Below are 20,918 nucleotides of genomic sequence, written 5' to 3'. Positions count from 1 at the left end.
ATATTTATATTTCCCTTGACTGTAATAAAAATCAGTACACTTCTACCTGCCTCTTTGTCCACTCCTCACAACTGGTGACCTCCCGGTTTGGACGGTGACCCAAGCGGTTTTGGCTCAGCCATTAAGGGACTAACTACCGCCGCTCACCTTCAGAGATCTTTAACGGACTCACACGGCGCCTCAGTATAGATCTCTGAAAGCTCCTACCATGGAAATAACCAACGCCTCTAACGGACTAAATACGGCATACCTGCCCAAGGTGTGTTCAGGCGTTTCCTCAAATGGTTTGGCCCGCCATTCACGACTCTGTCAACCGTTTCTGTGAGAGAGGACAATGGGCGCAGACAGTACCATGCGGGAAACCCAGGCCTCCCCCGCCCCAGCGACGGCCTTTGACACAGCGGCCGCTCAAGCTGTCAAATTACCCCCCTTCACAACGGCTGACACGACCGCCTGGTTCTTCCGAGCTGAAGGGCAATTCCGGATCGCGGGGCTCACGAACAAAGTACTGCAGGCTGACCTCATCGCAGCGGCTCTCCCGACATGTCACGCTCGACGAAATAAAAGAAAGGCTCGTGACAGCCTATTCCGCGCTCATCGCTGAAAAGGCTGCCCACGCCCTCGACCTAGTCGCGAACCCCATGCGCGGCGCCGACCCCCAAGATGCCTGGGACACTGTGATGGGCCTCGTCCGGTTGCCCAAAATAGGCCCCGACGGAAAAAAGAAAGAGATCTGCCTGAGCCGCGAAATATTCCTGCGGCAACTCGAGCCGGATGTCCGAAAACAGCTGACCGACGCGTACACCCTAGGACGACGAACTATTGGAGAAGGCAAAGAAACTGACGTTGTCGAACAATGCCCCCCGATCCTCCGTGTGCCTGGCCGCAGAGAAGGAAGAAGACGACGACGACCCAACGCAAGAGATTGGCGCCGTATCCCAAGGGAAGTCTTCCCACACGCAGCGAGGTGAAAACTCCTGGTGCCGCTTCCACCGGAGGTTCGGGAGATTCTCCAAGAGGTGCGAAAGCCCTTGCACCTTCCAGCAGTCAAAAAACGGCGACGGCAAACAAAACCAAGGCCGCCCGTGGCAACGGCCTTGTCGGAACCACACACCGTAGGGTTCTACGTCCGCGACGCGATCTCCGGGCGGAGGATGTTGGTGGACACGGGGGCGATACACTCGATATTCCCGCCGTCAGGAAAAGACCGTAGCCGCGAGCCCGACAAAACAACCGCCCTCATCGCCGCAAACGGGACCCCCATCCGTTCCTACGGCACGAAGTCCCTCGAGATATCCATCTTGGGGCGAAACTACGTCTGGGAATTCACCATTGCGGACGTCAGGATCCCGCTACTGGAGGCAGATTTCCTGGCGCAGAACGGCCTCCTGGTGGACGTGGGCCGCAAACGCGTCCTCGACACAGGGACATGCCTTTCCCTACCACTGGCAACAGGCCCGGGCGCCCCTACAATTTGTACCATTGCCCCCCACAAGTACGGCAACCTCCTGCAGGAATTCCCCGAAGTCTTCAAGCCGGAACTTCGTCAGGCGGCAGGGACGCCGCCCAAGCACGGAATATTCCACCACATAACCACCACATGCCCCCCAACACACGCAAAGTTCCAACGACTCCCTCCAGGCCGCCTCCAGGAGGCGAAGCAGGCGTTCTCGGAGATGGAACGAATGGGCATCTGCAAGAAAGCGTCGAGCCCTTGGGCGTCGCCCCTGCACATGGTACAGAAACCTGACGGCACCTGGAGGCCCTGCGGAGACTACAGGAGACTCAACCTCGCTACAATCCCCGACCAATACCCCTTGCCAAACATGCAGGATTTGACAGGGGCCCTCCATGGGGCAAAAGTCTTCACAAAAATGGACCTCTTAAAATCCTATTTCCAGGTTCCAGTGCACCCCAAGGATGTCCCCAAGACTGCTATCATCACGCCTTTTGGCTCCTTCGTCTTCCATTACTCAACCTTCGGCCTGAGGAACGCAGGGGCCACCTTCCAGCGCCTGATGGACAGCATCCTGGGGGACCTGCCCTTCTGCGTCTGCTACGTCGACGATATCTTAATTTTTTCCAGGTCCTTGGAGGAGCACCTACATCATGTCCGAGCGGTCCTGAAGCGCCTGCAGGAAAACGGGCTGGTCGTCCGTTTCGACAAATGCACCTTTGGCGCCGAGAAGGTGGACTTCCTCGGGCACGAGATCTCCGCGGCAGGCGTGCGCCCCATGGCCTTGAAGGTAGGCGCGGTGCAGAAGTTCCCAACACCAACCACGGTCAAGTCCCTGCAGGAGTTCATCGGAATGGTCAACTACTACCGCCGGTTCATCCCCGACGCCGCCCGCACCATGTCTCCTCTAACACAGGTCCTGAAGGGGAAACCAAAGGCCCTAACGTGGGAGGCCAAACAAGAGAAGGCTTTCAACGAGACGAAGAGGGCCCTCGCCAGAGCCGCGACATTATGCCACCAAGACCCTACTGCACCTTTACGCCTCACCACCGACGCCAGCAACGTCGCCTGCGGGGCTGTCCTCGAGCAGATGGTCCAGGGCGAGCCCCAGCCACTCGCCTTCTACAGCAAAAAACTGTCAGCCGCCGAGACGAGGTACAGCACGTTCGACCGCGAACTCCTGGCGGTGTACCAAGCAGTGCACCATTTCCGCTACCTCCTCGAGGGCTCCCCCTTCACGATCAGGACAGACCACCTCCCTTTGGTACACGCCTTCACCAAGGCGGGCGACGCTTGGTCAGTGAGACAGCAGAGGCACCTGGCAGCCATCGCGGAGTTCGGTTGCACCATCCAGTACGTGCCTGGCGAGAAGAACCCCGTGGCAGACGCCCTATCGAGGATAGAAATCAACGCCGTGCATCTCGGGGTCGACTACGAAGACCTCGCCCGGGAACAGGCCGCCGACCCGGAGACCGCCGCATACCGCACAGCTATCACCGCCCTCAAGTTGGAAGACGTGCCCTTCGGACCCACAGGCACGACGCTCCTCTGCGACATCAGCACGGGCCGCCCGCGCCCGCTGATCCCAGCCTCCCGAAGGAAAGCCGTGTTCGACGTCATACACGGACTCTCGCACCCCTCAGGGCGGACGACGATGCGCCTCCTGATGGAGAAGTTCGTCTGGCATGGAATTCGGAAGGACTCCCTCGAGTGGGCCAGGACCTGCATGCCTTGCCAAACTAGCAAAATCAGTCGGCACACAGAATCAGGCGTGGGGGAATTCCCGCAGCCGAAACGAAGATTCGGCCACATCCACATAGATGTCGTGGGCCCCCTGCCCCCGTCGGAAGGCGCCAGATACCTCCTGACTGTAATCGATCGCTCCACCAGATGGCCCGAGGCAACACCGATGTCGGAGGCAACCACGAAAGCATGCGCCGAAGCCCTCCTCGCCAGCTGGGTCAGTCGATTCGGAGTGCCAGACGAAATCACGACAGACCGCGGACCAGTTTTCCTGTCGGAGTTGTGGACTGCCCTGGCCCGCCTATTAGGGACATCGCTACACGCCACCACCGCCTACAACCCAGCAGCTAACGGCATGGTGGAGAGAGTCCACCGTTCGATCAAGGCTTCCCTGATGGCGCGCTGCACCAACGAAAATTGGAAGAGCCAACTACCGTGGGTCCTCCTCGGTCTCAGGACTGCCCCGTGGGCAAACGACGAGGCATCACCCGTGGAGAAGGTATACGGGGAGCCATTAACAGTCCCTGGCGAGTTCTTCCCGACCAATGCCGACGACGCTGACGTCTCCATCGCCAGGCTTCGGGAATCCGCTGGGAAGTTCAAGCCCTGCGTCAAAACCTTCTCCGACAGAACCAAACGTTTCCTCCCGAAGGCCCTATCATCGTGCAAGCACGTCTTCGTCAGGGCCGCCGCCTGCCTCTAACGAGACCCTACTGTGGTCCCTTCCGCGTCCTACGACGCACTGACAGGGCATATCTCTTATCCATCAACGGTCGCGAGGACTGGGTAACAATCGATCGTCTGAAACCAGCCTTCATCATGGATGAGGACCTTGCAGACGCGGATTCCACAGGGCGCCTCAATCTTCCTCGGAAAGAAGCGACTCCTTCGATCACCAAACCTCCCGGCCGTAGCCGCGGCCACCCTCGGAAGACGGTCGAACCCCCCGAGGATCACCTCAGGGGAGGCATCCCGTCCCCAGAAACTCCCGAGGATCTACCACAGCAACTGATATCGCGCACCTGAGGGCGCCTCCGCCGCCCAGCTCGCTTCTGTGAGTGACAACCCGAAGTACAAAGAAGTCAGCCAACAATTATGCCTAATTATTGTCTTAGGGGGGGAGTATTTGTGAGGACAATGCTTATCCATAATTTTCTCTGTATATAATTCATCATTCGCGTTGTTCTTACTTCCCTCCGAGAGAGCGTTCAGCGGGCTTTCCGCCAGTGTATAAAGCTTGTATAACCATATTTTGTGTACTTTATATTTTGTATTTTATGTCTCTCAAGAAACACAAATCGGGTCTCGCCGACCCACTTACTCTCTCGCGGGTCGGTAACCACATTTCCGTCCACATGCTGTATATTTATATTTCCCTTGACTGCAATAAAAATCAGTACACTTCTACCTGCCTCTTTGTCCACTCCTCACACTCTTCTCAAGGTGGGGCAAGATGATTCTGGAGGGAAAGGGTGTGGGTGGCAGTATACTATAGGAACCAGCATTGTGGGCAAGAGCAGTGCTAATTCTCATTAGTTTCTAGGGGATTTTTGTCCCCAAGCAATGCTATCACCCAGATACTGATACAAATACCCCATTTGAGAATGCCTTGGCACCAACATCAGTATGAATACCATGCACTTCAACAAGAGAATTTCCTGCCATGCACAGTAAGGTGCCATATATAATCACAAAGCATGCTAGGACTTCACATAACAGCAGAAAAAAAAAGATGACATTATTGCTAATATTAAGATAATCAATCATACAACCGACCATTACCGCCTGTGCTTCCTTGAAGCCCTACACATCGGGAGAGGCGAAGCCTAGTCTCAATACCTCATAGGAGACTTTTCCTTCCAAAGTCGACATGAAGGCCATCATGGCCTGCCAGCATCCCTGAAAAGCACTTTAATCAAGAGCCTCCATTCACTGGCAGAAATCCTTCCAGTACCACTATCTCACCCTACCCCTGCATCCTCCAATGCCTGTACTAGGAAAAAGGTATTACATACGTACATACTGTTGGTGTCTGGGAGACGGTTGTGCTCTGGGACAATAATCCCCTAGCAACCAATGAAAATTCAGCACTGCTTTTGCCTGGAACACTGTCCCCCTATATATATGCCGCCACCTACACCCTTTGTTTCTAGGATCATCTCACCTATCTTGAGAACAACCATCAGGCTGGTCAGAAAATCAATAACATGGAACTTCTGAAGTATTACACAGGAAAAAAATTTCCAAGGTAACATGCTGCTCAAATTTATGGTTTTATCCCCTCAGTTTCACAAACTTCTTTTCTACAGAGAATAAAGCCTGCTTTGATACACAGCTAATGTATATCCCTACCAAAATATGAATATTGACCAATTATACTGTCCAATACTGACATGGAAATTAAAGAATTATAAGGAAGATTGGGAAGACTCAATGTACACAAAATAATAATAATACAGTTGACCCCTGCCTATTTGCAGTTCAGGATTCGAGGCTTTACCCATTCGCAGACTTTTATGTGGAACTTACCTCCAAATTAGTCGTGGAAAATTTGGTAATTTGCAGAATTTTTGTTGAACAATATTCACTAATTACTGTATTTTCATGCTATTTTCATGAATGTATTTTCATGCTATTTTCATGAATAAATAAATTTTTCATGATAAAATTATTCACTAATTTTCAAATGTTAATATTAATGTAAACAGCAAAATATAATATAAAAAAAATTTCTTACAAATTAAAATCACAAAAATGCTGCTTCCCAGTTCATTTTACTGATGCAAACATACCCTGTTCATTGCTCCCCCCCTCTCTCTCTCTCTCTCTCTCTCTCTCTCTCTCTCTCTCTCTCTCTCTCTCGTCTCTCTCTCTCTCTCTCTCTCTCTCTCTCAGTACTACTGTTAATGAAATATAAATTACTGTACCATAAACATAAAAATACGGAACTAAAACTCCAAGAAGTTCACAACACATAAAAATAAGTGCATGCATACATATGTACATATTACAAGGATTTACTACTATGAGATTCAGGGCCTTTGTAACACGGTTTTTTCGCAATAACTTTTTATCTGTGCATTTCATAAATATAACGCTTATTCAGAATACATATTATATCTACACATAATTTTTGACTGTATTCTGCATTACGTAGGTTGAATAAATTTGGTATTTATAATGTAAAAGTGACTTTTTTTGAAGACGGGCCAACTTACTCAGAGAAAAGGTTTCGAACACACTCGTTACGTAACTTATGACAGCATTTCTTCCCTCTTTCTCGATGGATGATTATTGGCTATATGTAATGAAGGCTAAACCTCTGGCAACAATGACATACAAATTTAAATACAAGCAAAGCAGTACACCTTTATGAACTCTGGAACCTCTCCACTGATAATTGTCATAATAAACAAACCAACAAAATATGTTAATAAATACAAAAACACTTCGATTATTAGTCTAACTCCCAAAATAAGTTTCCTAAGAAATTACAGTCTACTTTATAGGTCACAATCAGATTGACAAGATTTAGGGAATAGTTGGTAATTATCAAAAACATAGTAGACAAGCTTGATTTGATAACTGCTATACCCAATGTCAAGCAATTTTTATTTATTTGCTGAAAAAAAAATAGCTGGTACGTATATTGGCTTTAAACCTTCACCAATAATTATCGTCAGAATGATGACTTCACAAGGCTCCACCCACTTTGGCCTCGTTATAATTCAGGATAACACTGAAGGCTACCATGGGCATTGTTGGATTAGAAAATTTAACATCTGACTATAAAAACTAATTTCTCGAGTAGTTGTAAGAAGTGCTAAATGAGCCTCAAGGATCACAGCAGTTGGCCTAAACGTTTAATTCATGTATATTACTGCTATACTCTTGTGGCACTACTGCTACAGTAGTATTACTATGCTAGCACTGATACCCCACCCACATCTATGTATCGTTCCGCCATTCATAAAGTCTTTGGGTTTCAGAGCCGATGGAGTTTCTACTGGTGGATGGGCGGGGCAACATTTCGTCAAAAGGTGTTTGTTTACCTTACTTACGTAATGAATGTTTTTCGACTCTTGGCTCGTAATCATTGGCCATGGCGTCGGCTAGAACATTTTTACTCTATAAAAATTAAAACTATCGGGTTTAGGTTATTGATAATGCTGACAAAATTAGTGTGTGGTTGTAAAATATGCATATGTCAACTTTCAGCTACATCTGATGCTTTGACAAGGAGCAAAGTCCAAAAAACAGTGTTACAGAGACCCTGAATCTCATAGTAATTCTCAAATATTAATATTAATGTAAACACAGCCAAATATCAATAAACCATTTACACTGATTTATTATCAACGTAATATGTAAAAAAAAAAGAAAAAATATTCCCAACATTTGTAATGTTTATGTTCTCCGAATCAGCTCCCTACGGAAAGAATTAGGAATAAAATGGGGATACAAAGGTAAACTATATGTTATCATAAAATCTCTCTCTCTCTCTCTCTCTCCATTTCTTATATTTTCAGACTGAGTGACGGAGTTAGATACAGCCATGTCTAACGACTCGAGGAAATCACATGGATTGACCAAATCCGAGCCCTAATCTTCAGAGAGGCCAGGGATGCTGGCGCATTTTTCATTTCATGTTCCTGGATAGCTAAATACATTAAAAGAGATTAATCCTTTGTTAAAAGAAGCTGAAACAGAAATCCATATGACTCATTGCAAAAAGAGTGAGAATCTTGGAAGGCCTGAGTCCTTTCTCAGGAGTCAAAAGACATCATAGCTGAGGCAGTGGATAGACCAAGAAAGTCTTTACATAAATTGGCGCTTGAAATAGAAACAAAAAGGGGAAAGAAGAGAAGTTATAGTGCTATATATTGTGAGTTGAAAAAATCTGGTATCAGGCCATTTCATGTTATCAGCAAGCCCAACATCACTCAGCAACAAGAAGACCGTGCATGGTTTTGTGGTTCATTTCTTAAAGATTGGGATGAAGCTGGCTTTCTCCATGTTGCCACATCAGATGAATTCTTCATTTACACAGTCAGGAAGCCAAATCATAAATATGACATTATTTGGGCTGCAAAATTGGATGGTATCTGTGATATCAGCAATGACGTGCGCTATTGCCAAGTTGTTAAATTCCCTGAATGCGTGGGAATTTTTCTGTTTCACAGCCAAACGGTTAATGTGGCTCATCAAAGAAAAAGGACAGTCATGGAATGGCGAATACTTCAGAGAAACTGTGCTTACTGAAAATGTGTTATCCATTAAAGAAGTCACATTTTTGCATGATAAGGCCCATGTTTCAAGGCTCTTCAGACACAGGAGCTGCTTCAAAATAGTGGTATCAATTTCTTCTCATCAAGTGAATTTCCAGGTAGCTCCCCTGACCTTCATGTGTATGAAAACACTATTAGTAACTTAAAGGATTGTGTTGAAGCACGCACAGTGAACTATGATGGTATACCAAGCCTCGACGACCTGCGAAGAGAGGTGACCGAAGTGTTCAAGGAAATGGAGTTTGAGTCTCCGCTTTTTTTGCAATTTGCTGAAATCATACCCCTCAAGAATGCAGGCTGTGGTACAGATGGAGGCCACACAAAATATTAAATACTCAGAGAGAAACTTAAATAAATACCTGTTCTGAATTACTTTTATTTTTGTCAATATCAATTCTAGTTTATGCTGTAGAGGGGGGTGGGGGTTCTAATTTCGAAACACCCTGTATGTTACAATTTTTTTGCTTTGCTTGATCATTTTTATTACAATTTAAGTTGACTAAGTATGGTTAACCCATGCACAACAGTACACTAAAGAATATTTTATCATTGTTGATTGCACTTATAAACTGGTATTTTTTTCAATGCTTATTTAAATATTTAGGTACAGTACTTAACTGTACTTGTGAATTCCCAGTGTTTCCCCTATCTACTGTAAAATGAAAGTGGGACAGTTTGAATACTGTATGAGAGAAAATGGCTGTGCCAGAATATAGGGGAACTTGATTAGTTTTCACACATAGTTGTAAGCCATTTATTTTTAATGGTAATGTATGATGACTGAAATGATATTAAAGTGTTTTAGGATGATTGTTTAACCCTCAGAGTCTAGGCTAAATATATATATTAAGCACACCCCTACACAGGCTAAATTTAAGGATGGCCAATTAAAAAAAAAGGAAAAACTCATCAATGGAAAGAAGAAAATGTGCATATGCATATGGCATAAGAAAAAAATTCTTAAAAATTTTCTGTACCCTCCATGGGACGTTGAAAGTGGACATTTCAATCCTGTGCAAACCTCTTTTTTAAACGACAGTCATAAAAATGCTGAGTCTACCAAGCTGTGTTTTTTCTATCATTTTTTATTTTGTACAATTATAATTACAGCTCACATTGTATCATAACAGATCAGAACTACATAAAATCATTACGAAATTCTTTGTATATTTATTGTAAAATATTTATAAGACGTCATTGGGTGGGAAATTGGACAACATTCCCCTATGATATTTCAATGCAAACCTGTGCGACTAGCTATTAGAGTTGGGAAAGGTTGTCAGGAGTCATTTATGGCTCATGAAAGTGATCTGAGCAATTTTCGTTAAAAATTCATTCAAATTTTATGGCGCAAAATCTTGAACATATATGTATGTTATCTGGAATCCACCCCCAAAAGCTATAAAGAAGTATATGTTACCTGGCCAAGGTATATTTAGTGTTTGAATTATTAAAATAGGCAGTTATAAGGATTTTTAGAGCAGAGTAACAACTTATTGTGGATTTCATCTTATTGCAGGTTGCTGCGGCCCCTAAACCCCACGAATACTGAAGAGTCGACTGTATATGTGTAAGAACAAAGTACCAATGGCAATTCTGCATCACAATTAGGATAAAGTACCTTACCAATTAGAGGGATCTTTGCTTCCTTGGCCCAAAAATTTCAAACTTGCATGTTGAACAGAGGCAGGTGAAAAACTGATATTGTATTCGCGGGGGATGCGTACCAGACCCCCCCGTGAATAGTTAGAACCCTCAAATGTTTGGAACCCCTATAAAAACGCTAAAAACAGCCTATTTTGTTAGTTAAAACTCAAGAAAAACCACAAAAAATTTTCATACTTTGGTTTTTTAATAGTTTTATCACAAAAAGTGCATTTTATGATGAAATTGATAAAAAAAACCAGGAATTTGTGGATATTTGTCATAGAAAAATACTGCAAATGCGCGAATTTTCCGCGAATATTGCGGGGAAACGTTCCCGAGAGAAATCCGCGAATGTGTGAGTCCACGAATCTGGAGAACGCAAATATGGGGGGCCCACTGTATATGTCCTAAACCCACTCTAAATAGTTTCAAAAACTGGAGATAGAGCCAGTAGCATTCTCAGAACCTTATTAAAGGATACACATGAGGTTGCCTCTGTCGTTCTATATTAAGCCAGCAACATGCTGGTACATCATCTAGGTTGGTTGGTTCCTAAGGGCTACTCTACAAACACAGTTGCGATTACACTACACCGTTCATGTTAGATTACACTACACTGTTCATGTTAGATTACACTACACTGTTCATGTTAGGTGGCCAAGGTATTTAATGCTAAACAGTTTCCTGTCTTTCTTCCCAAAGGCTCTATTTCCTTGATAATGTGCCTTCCTTACCTTAATCAGTGTTAATTTTACAGGCGTTGAGGTAGAACTTACTAAAGAGCGAAAGTCAATAGATTCATTTTCGACAAAAGGAAGTGAAAGAGGAACAATGCAACTTATGCACTGCTTAAATACTAAAGGAGAATCAACAAAATCAGGGTTGAAATCCATGAAATCCAAAGGAAGAACTGAGAAAAAAAAAAAAAAAAAGGCACTCTACGGACAATGACAGCGAGGCGAAAAATGCCACAGAAGGTGACATACCAGGGAATGTCCGCAATGATGTCACAAAATGCTTGCAGCAAGTAGTGGATGGCTGAGAGACAGCTAGGAGGGGAAGGTAGAGGGTTCTTACATGACGTCACCAAGGAACCATGATAACAGCCAGAGACATCTGAACAACACTTGAGAGGCGATTGCTGAGAAGCGATTGTGAGCCATTCTATCACCAGGCTAGCTCACTCTAGAGGAAGAGGAAGAGCTGCTATTACAAATAGGAGCGTGTGTCACAAGGTTTTGAATACAAAGCAAGAGGGGGGAAAACTGAGTAAGGGGGAGGAGGGTTATTATCTGCTTGGAGGATGATACAGGGTGAGTAAATATCAGAAGAATAACAGGTGGCTCAGAAACTTCTAAAGTAAAGGTAATACAGTCAACCCCCGATATTCGCGGGGGATAGGTTTGAATATTTTTCTAGGCTAATCTTTCCTATGTGACACAAATGTGCAATTTACCCACCTGTTCACATTCTTCAGTCCCTGTATACTCCAGCTTAAGACTTTGAACACCACAACATGACTTACAACCCACAAACTTCTATAAGACAAAGAGCTCTCTCCTACCCTACCAAACACCAGTTCCACATGTCCTCTATTGCACGCTCTGTTATTATTTACCTTTCCACCCCACGCCACCGCCATTTTGGTCTTCTAGACATCATAACACAACTTAAATACATCAAGAAATTTTCTAAAATCAAACACAATTCCCATACCTTCAACATTGACCACATTTCCACAATACAGAAAAATAAAAATAAAATATAACTGACTAAACTGATATATCAATAGGAACAACATACACCTGTGAATACCTAAAATCTGCAAATACTTTATATCCCTCTCTAATAATGTATACCTTAAACTATCATCCTACATCAAATATACCATAACCTATCATCCTAAAACACTCACACCATTGAAAAGTAATCTTACAACATTACTACCCTTAAAAATATATGGTTACAACTTTGTGTGAAAACTATTAAAGTTACCCCTATATTCAGGAACATCCATTTTCTCTCATATAGTATTGCAGAAGTCTGTGAATTACTGAATTTTCTGCAATTTGTTAAAAAGTAAATTCCATAGAAAAATCTGCAAAATGTGAAGCCGCAAATCCTGAACCGCAAATAGGTTGGGGTCGACTGTCTGGGATAGAACAGCCGACGGCAGTGGAATTGATCTCTTCGCCCGTTCTTGAAGTAATAGGAACAAATGCCTGTTTGGCCAATTTGGGGCTATTAAGTAAGCTGTTCCTCTTGTATGAAGGCATCTCTTGCTGTTGCTTGACAGTCCAGCTTCAGACACACATATACTGGCAGTTTGTAAGTAATATCTTGAACTTGTGTGAGGTTATGTTCCAGACCCCCCTCACACGAGGGAAATTTTCAGTAAGTTTGGCATGGTCTCTAAAAAAGCTAATAAATGCTTACTTCTAGAGTTTGAACACTATTATGACCCTAATCAAGCTCCCTAAGCATTACGCTAACTTTTAAATGAAATTAATGTTTTGCACTGTAATTTCATTTCAAAGTTAGCTTCATACATTACCCTTAACCCTTCAGAGGCAATGTAATAAATCGATATGCAGCACCCCATGCTAGCAAAACTTTGAGGTCGGCAACTTTACGGAAAAAAAAAATCAATGGAAAGAGGAAGATATGCAAATGCACATGCTGAAAGACAAAAAAATTTTAAAACATTTTCCCTACCTTCCACGAGAAATTGAAAATGACTATTTACTACAGTCATAAATTTTACCAACCTATGTTTTTTCTAATAAATGATTTTATTCTGTTTTGTAAAATTAAAATTATAGCTCACACAATATCAAAACAGATACAAAATAAAAACAGTAACAAATTCTTGGCAGCATATTTGTTGAAAAATATTTTACGTAAATTTACTGAGAACAAAGATTCAGTAACTTTTTTTATTTGTACATGCTTTTCCTAATATTTCTAAGAACAAAAACCAACAGCAACCCCCTGGTATATTTATGAGCAAATTTACAAAAAGACGTCATGTGAGACAGAAATGCAGTACATTTGAAGCAGAACTGAAGTCCTGGGATTCACGACTCGTGATACTAGCTATTGTAAAAGTTGCCATTAGTGAATTTGTGGGCTATAGAAGATATTTCACCTCTTTCCCATCTGATTCTTCCAAAATTGATGGCGCGTAATATTGTTTATCTACAGGATCAATCTGTTCACCACTGTAAACCTGTTATTACTACTCCCAAGGAGCAATCCATCCATTAAGGGTTAAAAAAAAAGGAAATAAAGGGTTGGTAAAAATAAGGAAAAGTAAAGATTACATACAAACTATTTCTCTCTTTTTTCCCGTTCCAACTGATCTATTTTTAGAAGTCTTCTCAACCTGTTTTTAAGAAATTTTTTATTCTGTCTCTTTCTCTTTGCTCTGAAATTCCTCTTCATGAACAAACATGAAAAGGAATTTGAGAGCAAAGAGAGAGACAGAATAACAAATTTCTTAAAAACAGGTTGAGAAGACTTCTAAATATAGATCAGTCAGAAGGGGGAAAGAAGAGAGAATTAGTTCCTGTGTAATCTTCACACTTTCCTTTATTTTTACCAACCATTTATTTCTTTTTTTAAGGTAATGTATCAAGCTAACTTTTACATGAAATTACAGTGTGTAACTTTAATTTCATTTAAAAGACTTATTTGAACTATTACAACTCTTAGTTATGTGTCTGTGTTTTTGAACAGTGCATTTACAGTTCTAAATGGTAAAGATAAAATTATAGATAAGACTTAAAATTATCTACTGCTAACTAATGAGAGAGAGAGAGAGATTACGTAAATATCACTGACCTGCTAACTGACAACACTCCCCCATCTCTCAAATTAACCTGACATATTTGACAGCTCTAGCTTGAGCTTCTCTTCAAGTTAAAAACAAAAGATGAGAGATGAGGGAAAGGATATTTTCATGTGCATATTGTAATTACAGTTATATTAATATTATTAATATTTGAAAATATTAATACACATTTAAGTGTCCCATAAATATTCTCTCATCTGGGTAAGAAAGAGAGAAGAGTTGTCCTTAAAAAGTGAAATTGAAAGGTTATTTTATTTCTTTAAAATACTTTCACATAAACAAATTTTAATTACAGTTATATTATGATTATTATTTGAAAATAATAATAAACATAGTACATACATGTAACATAAAAATTCTCTCTCAGTGAGAGATTTATTATTATTATTATTTAATGTTATTTAGTTTATATATAAAAGCTTGAAAACTATAAGTTACATAAAAAAATTAAACAAACACTTTTGCAGGGTTTCTTGAGAATTCAAAAATGTTGTTTGTGTTCACGTGTCTGTGGAAAACTCACACATGATAATTAGTTAGGTTCCCATGAAAAGTTCACACTATTGAGAATTCGCACAACTCAAATCATGTGAGATTGAAGTACGGTATTACTGTATTCTCATATGTGGCAAACAGGTCCACTTCCGGTTGCAAAAGCATGTTGGCTATGTTTGAAAAGTGTGCTTGTCTAACATCCACTCTGTTTAGGTTGTTATTTTCATTGATAGAGATTCTGCTATTACATGATCCCAACATTGCAGCAGTGTTGTCTAGGACCAATACAATGTGTCTCTCTTGTGGAGGTTTGAGTGTTTGGAGAGACAAAAAGTTAGCCATCAGCTCCAGGAAACTGATATGACAATTCCTCAGAGTAGCTGACCACCTCCCCACCACCTGACAATCCTCCCATGTCCTCTTAAACTTGTCAACAAGGAGTGTGTGTAGTGTCACTCATACAGATGGAGGAGTCAGGGTGACCTATTTTGCCAGAGATTCCTTCCAGGTCCAAGGCCAAAACATCTCCCCCACTTTTTTTATTCTTTTGACGATATCAGTCTCGCATCTTTTTTCTCCCATGTGATAGCCAGAATTTGCTCACATTCTTTACCTGCCATTTGGGTACTGTATTGGATTTATTACTGATGCAAACTGCAGCAGGCCCATAATATGTTCCAATTCCCGTCTGGAAACAGCTGTGCAAGGAATGTTCTGAGGTTTTTCCTTATTCTGTTCTCAGTATTGATGGGGAGAAACAACAGACTGTGAAGAGTATCCCAACACAGTCCCAGCCATTGAAAGCATCTGTTGACCATTGTTCTTGTGTTTTTAAGTACTTTTCTTGTGGGCCCCAGATTAACCAGTCATCTAGGTAAGCTATTAGATGTATTTCTTATTGTTTGAGTTCCCAAACGACTTCCGTTGCTAATTTTGTAAACATTCTTGGGGCAAGTTTAGTTCAATAGGCATGACTTTGAACCTGTACACATCTTTCCTTATCTGGACCCTAAGAACAAGCCGAAGGGAACGGTGAAAGGGACATACCAGTATGCATCTTTCAGAAGCTGTCCAAGTCCTTTTTGGAATGATTGAACGTACTTGGACAATGGTAGTCAGCCAAAACTTTCGGGAAACAATGTGCTTGTTCAATGCTGATAAGTAGAGGATCACTCTTCGTTCTGAAGAATCCTTTTTGAGAACACTGAAGAGATGTGTTTGGTGACATATATACACAAGTTTCTCTATGGCCCCCTTTAACAGGGTTTTCTGCACATAATCTTCCAGAGAGGGGTATGGATTTTAGAAGAACCCCTTTAAGGGGGTGGAGGGTGATACCATTTCCACCCCAGTCCGTTGAAAATAATGCTGTGTCCCCAATGGGAAGACTTCCATTGCCTATTGGTATCCACCTCTTCCTCTGCCTTTGCCCTTGATAGGCATTCCAGGCATTGTTTTTCCTTTCCCTTTATAAGAAATGTTTTGGACCTTGTGAAAACAATGTCCTTGCTGTTGTGTTTGTTGTAGTCCCTTTGTAGGGAATTGTCTCTTCTGACCACCTGTTATTGAGCAATACTTTTGGAGGTGACTGAAGGTTTTTTTTTTTTTTGGGGGGGGGGGGGTTTCCTGAATTTCCTTTTTCCAAGATAATCTTACAGAATTCTCAAACAGGTCCTTACAGAAGGGGTTAGATTGTAATAATGTGGTCACATTGGGAGGTGACTTGTTGGAGCCTTCCAATATTTCCAATTGCACTTTTATGCACCAGTCTAGAAAATAAAAGTGCTTCTCATAGGGTTCTCATAAGCCTTTGGCCACAGCAGCAAAAACTGACCTGAAACCTTCTGGAAGCCTTTTGGTGGCATCTTCCAGCAAGGTGGATGTGGTTATAACAATAAGAAGGTGGATCATAGCACGAAATTCTGATGAGGCTGTCCTGTCTGAGATTCTTCTCATAGGAGTCCACAACTGATGAGTAGCCACATCTAAAGAAAGCTTCTTCCTTTCAATAGGGAGTTGAAGTGTTGCCCATTCTTCAGTGGAATTTTTTGAAACTGGGATGACAGTGGCTATTGGTTTTAATTCTATCATTGGTTCTCATTTTCTAGTTACTACTACAAAGTTATGAAAATCTGCTTTCACATGGTTATTTTAAAAGTGAGGGGACAGGAGGCCAAGGCTACTAGGTGAGCAACTTTGGTTTTATTCAGAATGGCAGAACAGCTCTCTGTTCCATTGGCCTGGTTGTGTCATCTACAGCTTTTACTGCTATATTTGCAGGAAAGAGAACCATTTCTCTGCATGTCTGGCAAAGATGGTACCAGGTACCATTCTGTATTAGGGAATGCTGCCATGTATCCTAATTTTACATACACAACTTTGATCATAGTTTTTCAAATTAGATGCTTACCATCAGGAGAGAAAATGCACATTGAGGCGTTTCGTCAAGGATTCTCAGTATCATCAGGGTTGAGTATTGGGGCCCTTGTTATGTTTTGATAAGAAGTTTTGTAATCTGAACTGGTCATTCTGTTGGTTCCAGTTGGAATTCTAGCCTTAAATGTTGCTTTAGGCAGAATTTTTATCCACTCTCACTTTTTGATTACAGGATGCACTGCCTTTACCTTTTGGGTTGTACATGGCAGACTTAATTTCTTTAATTCCCCTTTCTGGGGAAGGATCCTGTTCAGCTTCTGATAGCTGCAGGGGGGACAGAATTCCTTCTGGAAGATTTCTCCCATGGTTAGCTAAAACTTGTGCCCTGGATCCTTCTGGGTTCAGCAAGGTCATTTTAGCACCAATATCAACTTCATATTCTTTTTAAAAATGTCACCCCCAAGTGAAGATTCCTCTACTTCCTCCACAGAGTTAACCTAGGAGGCATTGGGGACTGATGTTACTGGGTTTTGGGCCAAACATAGATCTTGTGGGAAAATGGGGAAAATATCTGCTTCCAGAGTTCTGCTGGAAAGATATAATCTCCCCTTTCCTAATCTCTGCTGAACCCTATGACCCATCAAGACAGCTTAAGAGGAGCTGTTTCATTCTTAAAACTTGTTGCAAAGAGCACACTACCAACTTGGAACATATCTGGTGTCCAAGCAAATTTTTCTTATTTTCTAAAAGTACAGTGGGCCCCCCGTATTCGCAGACTCACACATTCACGGATTTCTCTTGGGAACGTTTCCCCGCATTGTTCGCGGAAAATTCGCATATACGCGGTATTTTTCTATGAGAAATATCCACAAATTCCTTTTTTTTTTTAATCAATTTCATCATAAAAGGCAACTTTAGTCATAAAACTATTAAAAAAACCGAGTATAAAAATTTTTAGTGGGTTTTTCTGAGTTTTAACTAACAAAATAGGCTGTTTTTAGCATTTTTTATAGGGGTTCCAACTATTTGCGGGTTCTAACTATTCACGGGGGGTGGGGGGTTCTGGTACGCATCCCCCGCGATAATGGGGGACCACTGTACTATGCTCATGGTAGGTAGTATGGGCCATATCGATCGGCAAAAAGTGAATCAAGCAATTTGCTGTGGAGCACTTGAGTTGAATATCCTGCATAATGGCAGCTGTGTAGTTAAATAAAAAAAAAAGTTGTAATTAGAAACTAATTAGTTGTAATAAATTTTATTATAAATCTATGTTAACTTTAACCCTCTGAATTTTAGGTTAGTTTTGAAACCAGTAGTATATGGTGTAGTATAGTCTTTTTGCAATAGCTATGAGAAACTTTAATTCAAATTGTCAAACCATTCAAACTAACCTCCTAAGAACTAATTCATGTAAATACCCCAAACTACTGTTTTATATGGCTTAGGTTAATGCTTCTAGAATAATCAACCTTAAATTAAGAATAAAGGATTTCTTAGATGGTGCCCACTTACCTAATCTAGGCCACTATCTATTCTAGGCTTATTTAAAACTTAAGGATATAAACTATACTAAAAAGAATTCCCTTATTATCTAGACTTCTGTTTTCTGTGGCTGAGTCTACCTTATCACCTGACATTCTCAGCCATTGCTGTTTTTAGGATAATTGTAGGAAACTCCCTTAAATTGGCTAGACTTCAGCTGTTCTAGGTTTATATCACCTTTAAGGATCTAGACTAAACAAGAACTCCACTAAAATGTAGCCTTACTAATAGATTACCATATTGGTATCAACCTCTAGTAAAAAAAAACCTAGGTTATTTTACTGACCCTCGGATGCTGTTTATATCTAATCCTAGGCTATTTGGACTAAACTACGTACTGCTTACAACAATATGTAAGAGGATGTATAGCCTACACATTTATGAATGATGTAAAACAATCTAGATAAGGCAATACCCTATACTACGTACTAGGGTAAGAGAGAACAATTTAGGAAACATCCTATTACATATTGTTGTAAGAAGTACGTAGTTTAGTCCAAATAGCCTGGGAGTAGATATAAACAGTATCTGAGGCTTAATAAAATAACCTATTTTTTTTTTTTTACTAGCCTTAACATGTAGCCTTAAAGCTAAGCTACCACCACATAGCATAGAGTATACAGGCTATACAAATGGAAAATGTCTGTAGCCTGTTTATCTAATTCTAGGGTCCTTGGTGTAAACTAGACTGCTGCCTAGGTCCATAACAGGATCTGTTTAAAAGATTCTTTCTTAATTTAGGTTACTTAATTGACCCTTAAGGATATGCAATCCTAAGTTATAGCCTAGGCTACTGCCTAGGCTATTGTAGATATCATTATCTGAAAGGATTATCTAATTTAATAATAAATTGTGGAATATTTCTTTAGTTAAAACTTTTAAATAGCATAAAATCTCCAAAACAATTTGTGCTCTTTACAAATAGCAATCAAAGATCATGAGAGAGCACTGACCATGTGCTCTCAAAGAAAGCGAGTTTTCAGCTTTTCCACTAAATACCTGTTCCACAGTTTAAAACTAAAAAGTTTTAACTGGAACTTTAAAATAAGCACTTAACTTTCAAATTTAGATGTTTTCTTGATCCTTGCTAATAGAAAAAAAAAGCTTTGAAAAGCATAAATTACGTAGCACTGGCTTTAGGTAAAACAATGACATTGACCAGAAAGAGTAATAGATCCCTGGTCTTGTTCGCACCACTTGTAAACAAGATGGCTGACACACGTGCAATAGTCACTTCTTCTTCTGTGGGTTTTGATGTTAGAAAACTTGGTTCAGCTTCGTTGAAGGTTAGAGAAAATGCCCTCATAACTCAGAGTCCATTTATACTCCATCCATGATATAATGTTTCATTACGACACAATACCCAGCTATAAGACCAGTTAAAGAGAATTCTTTGATATTAGTCAGATCACCATAGAGCTCTGGTAGGCTGTGGAAGGGTAACTCCTTGAGGACAAAACAAGCGGCTATACTATCAAAAAGATTTATAAAATACATCTGAATAATTCTGGATGGGATCACTAAGTTATACATACATTGTTTTGGACTGGTATATATGTGTAAATAAACATAACTTGAAACATTATTGCTAAAACAATGTTTAAACTGGTTCATGGACAATTCTGTAAAATAGTCTGCTGAATAATCCTGGATTGGATCAAGTTTGAGTTATACACTTTTTGGACTATTACATTTAAACATCTCCTGAAACGTTATGTTCAGGTTGGTTCATGGGCAATTTTGTTTATCCTTTTGTATGGCACTGTGAATGACAAATTGTAAAAAAATTAAGTAAAATATAAAAAAAATTTATACAAGCATACTTGTCACCCACTAAAATATCCCATTCTCTCTAGCAGTAGTGTTATAGAGAAAACTGGTTATTCAATGATATAGAGAAGTAACTTGCTCAAGATGCCATGGTTCTCTCAGGATTCTTGAAAGTCCAAACATTTTTTTGTTTGGCTGGTTTCCCAAAACATTTTTTTTAACTAAATGTTTATTTCTCCAAGAAGACTGAATCAAATCAAATTAAACTTGTACAGTGTAGTATAATTATAGTATACACTATCTTTATTTTGTCATTGGAAAAATCACTGTTCTATTCAACTTTTATTTTTGCGTATTATTTTTATGAAGTGACAGCATACTAAATGAGCTTTGAGGTCAAATTTCTAATTTTCCCACAAGAGAATTTTCATTATTAGTTGTAAAAATGTGTAGCAAATTCCTTCAATCATGAGGTAGAAACAGTCATGATGTACTTTATGATGGGGTCTTGTGGCATTGGTGCTCCCCTTAAAGAGGTCAGAATATACATCATTCATATGGCAGCAGGTGTCCTGAACTAAAGGTTATTCATCATTAAAGACAACACAAAACCTCATGCATCATTTATAAAATATCAGGTCTGTATACCATACTGGCAATATTACTAAGTATTCAAAATAACACAGTAAAGAAATAACTACTTACCACCTTTATTTTCCTAGCCTATTCAATGCAGCAGAAATAC

General features: G+C 41.1%; 1 protein-coding gene across 1 annotated transcript in view; it reads right to left on the bottom strand.

The window, feature by feature from the left end:
* LOC135216297 (bridge-like lipid transfer protein family member 1) overlaps positions 1 to 20,918 on the bottom strand; it is a 183,064-nt gene that overhangs the window by 8,673 nt on the left and 153,473 nt on the right. Inside the window, exon 9 of the mRNA XM_064251466.1 lies at positions 20,879 to 20,896. Within this exon, the coding sequence (XP_064107536.1) occupies positions 20,879 to 20,896 (18 nt within the window). The remainder of the gene's footprint in view (positions 1 to 20,878; positions 20,897 to 20,918) is intronic.

Source organism: Macrobrachium nipponense, chromosome 6 (assembly GCF_015104395.2).
Source record: "Macrobrachium nipponense isolate FS-2020 chromosome 6, ASM1510439v2, whole genome shotgun sequence".
NCBI lineage: Eukaryota > Metazoa > Arthropoda > Malacostraca > Decapoda > Palaemonidae > Macrobrachium > Macrobrachium nipponense.
The sequence above is the reverse complement of the archived record's forward strand: the minus strand, read 5'-3'. Positions and strand labels throughout refer to the sequence as shown.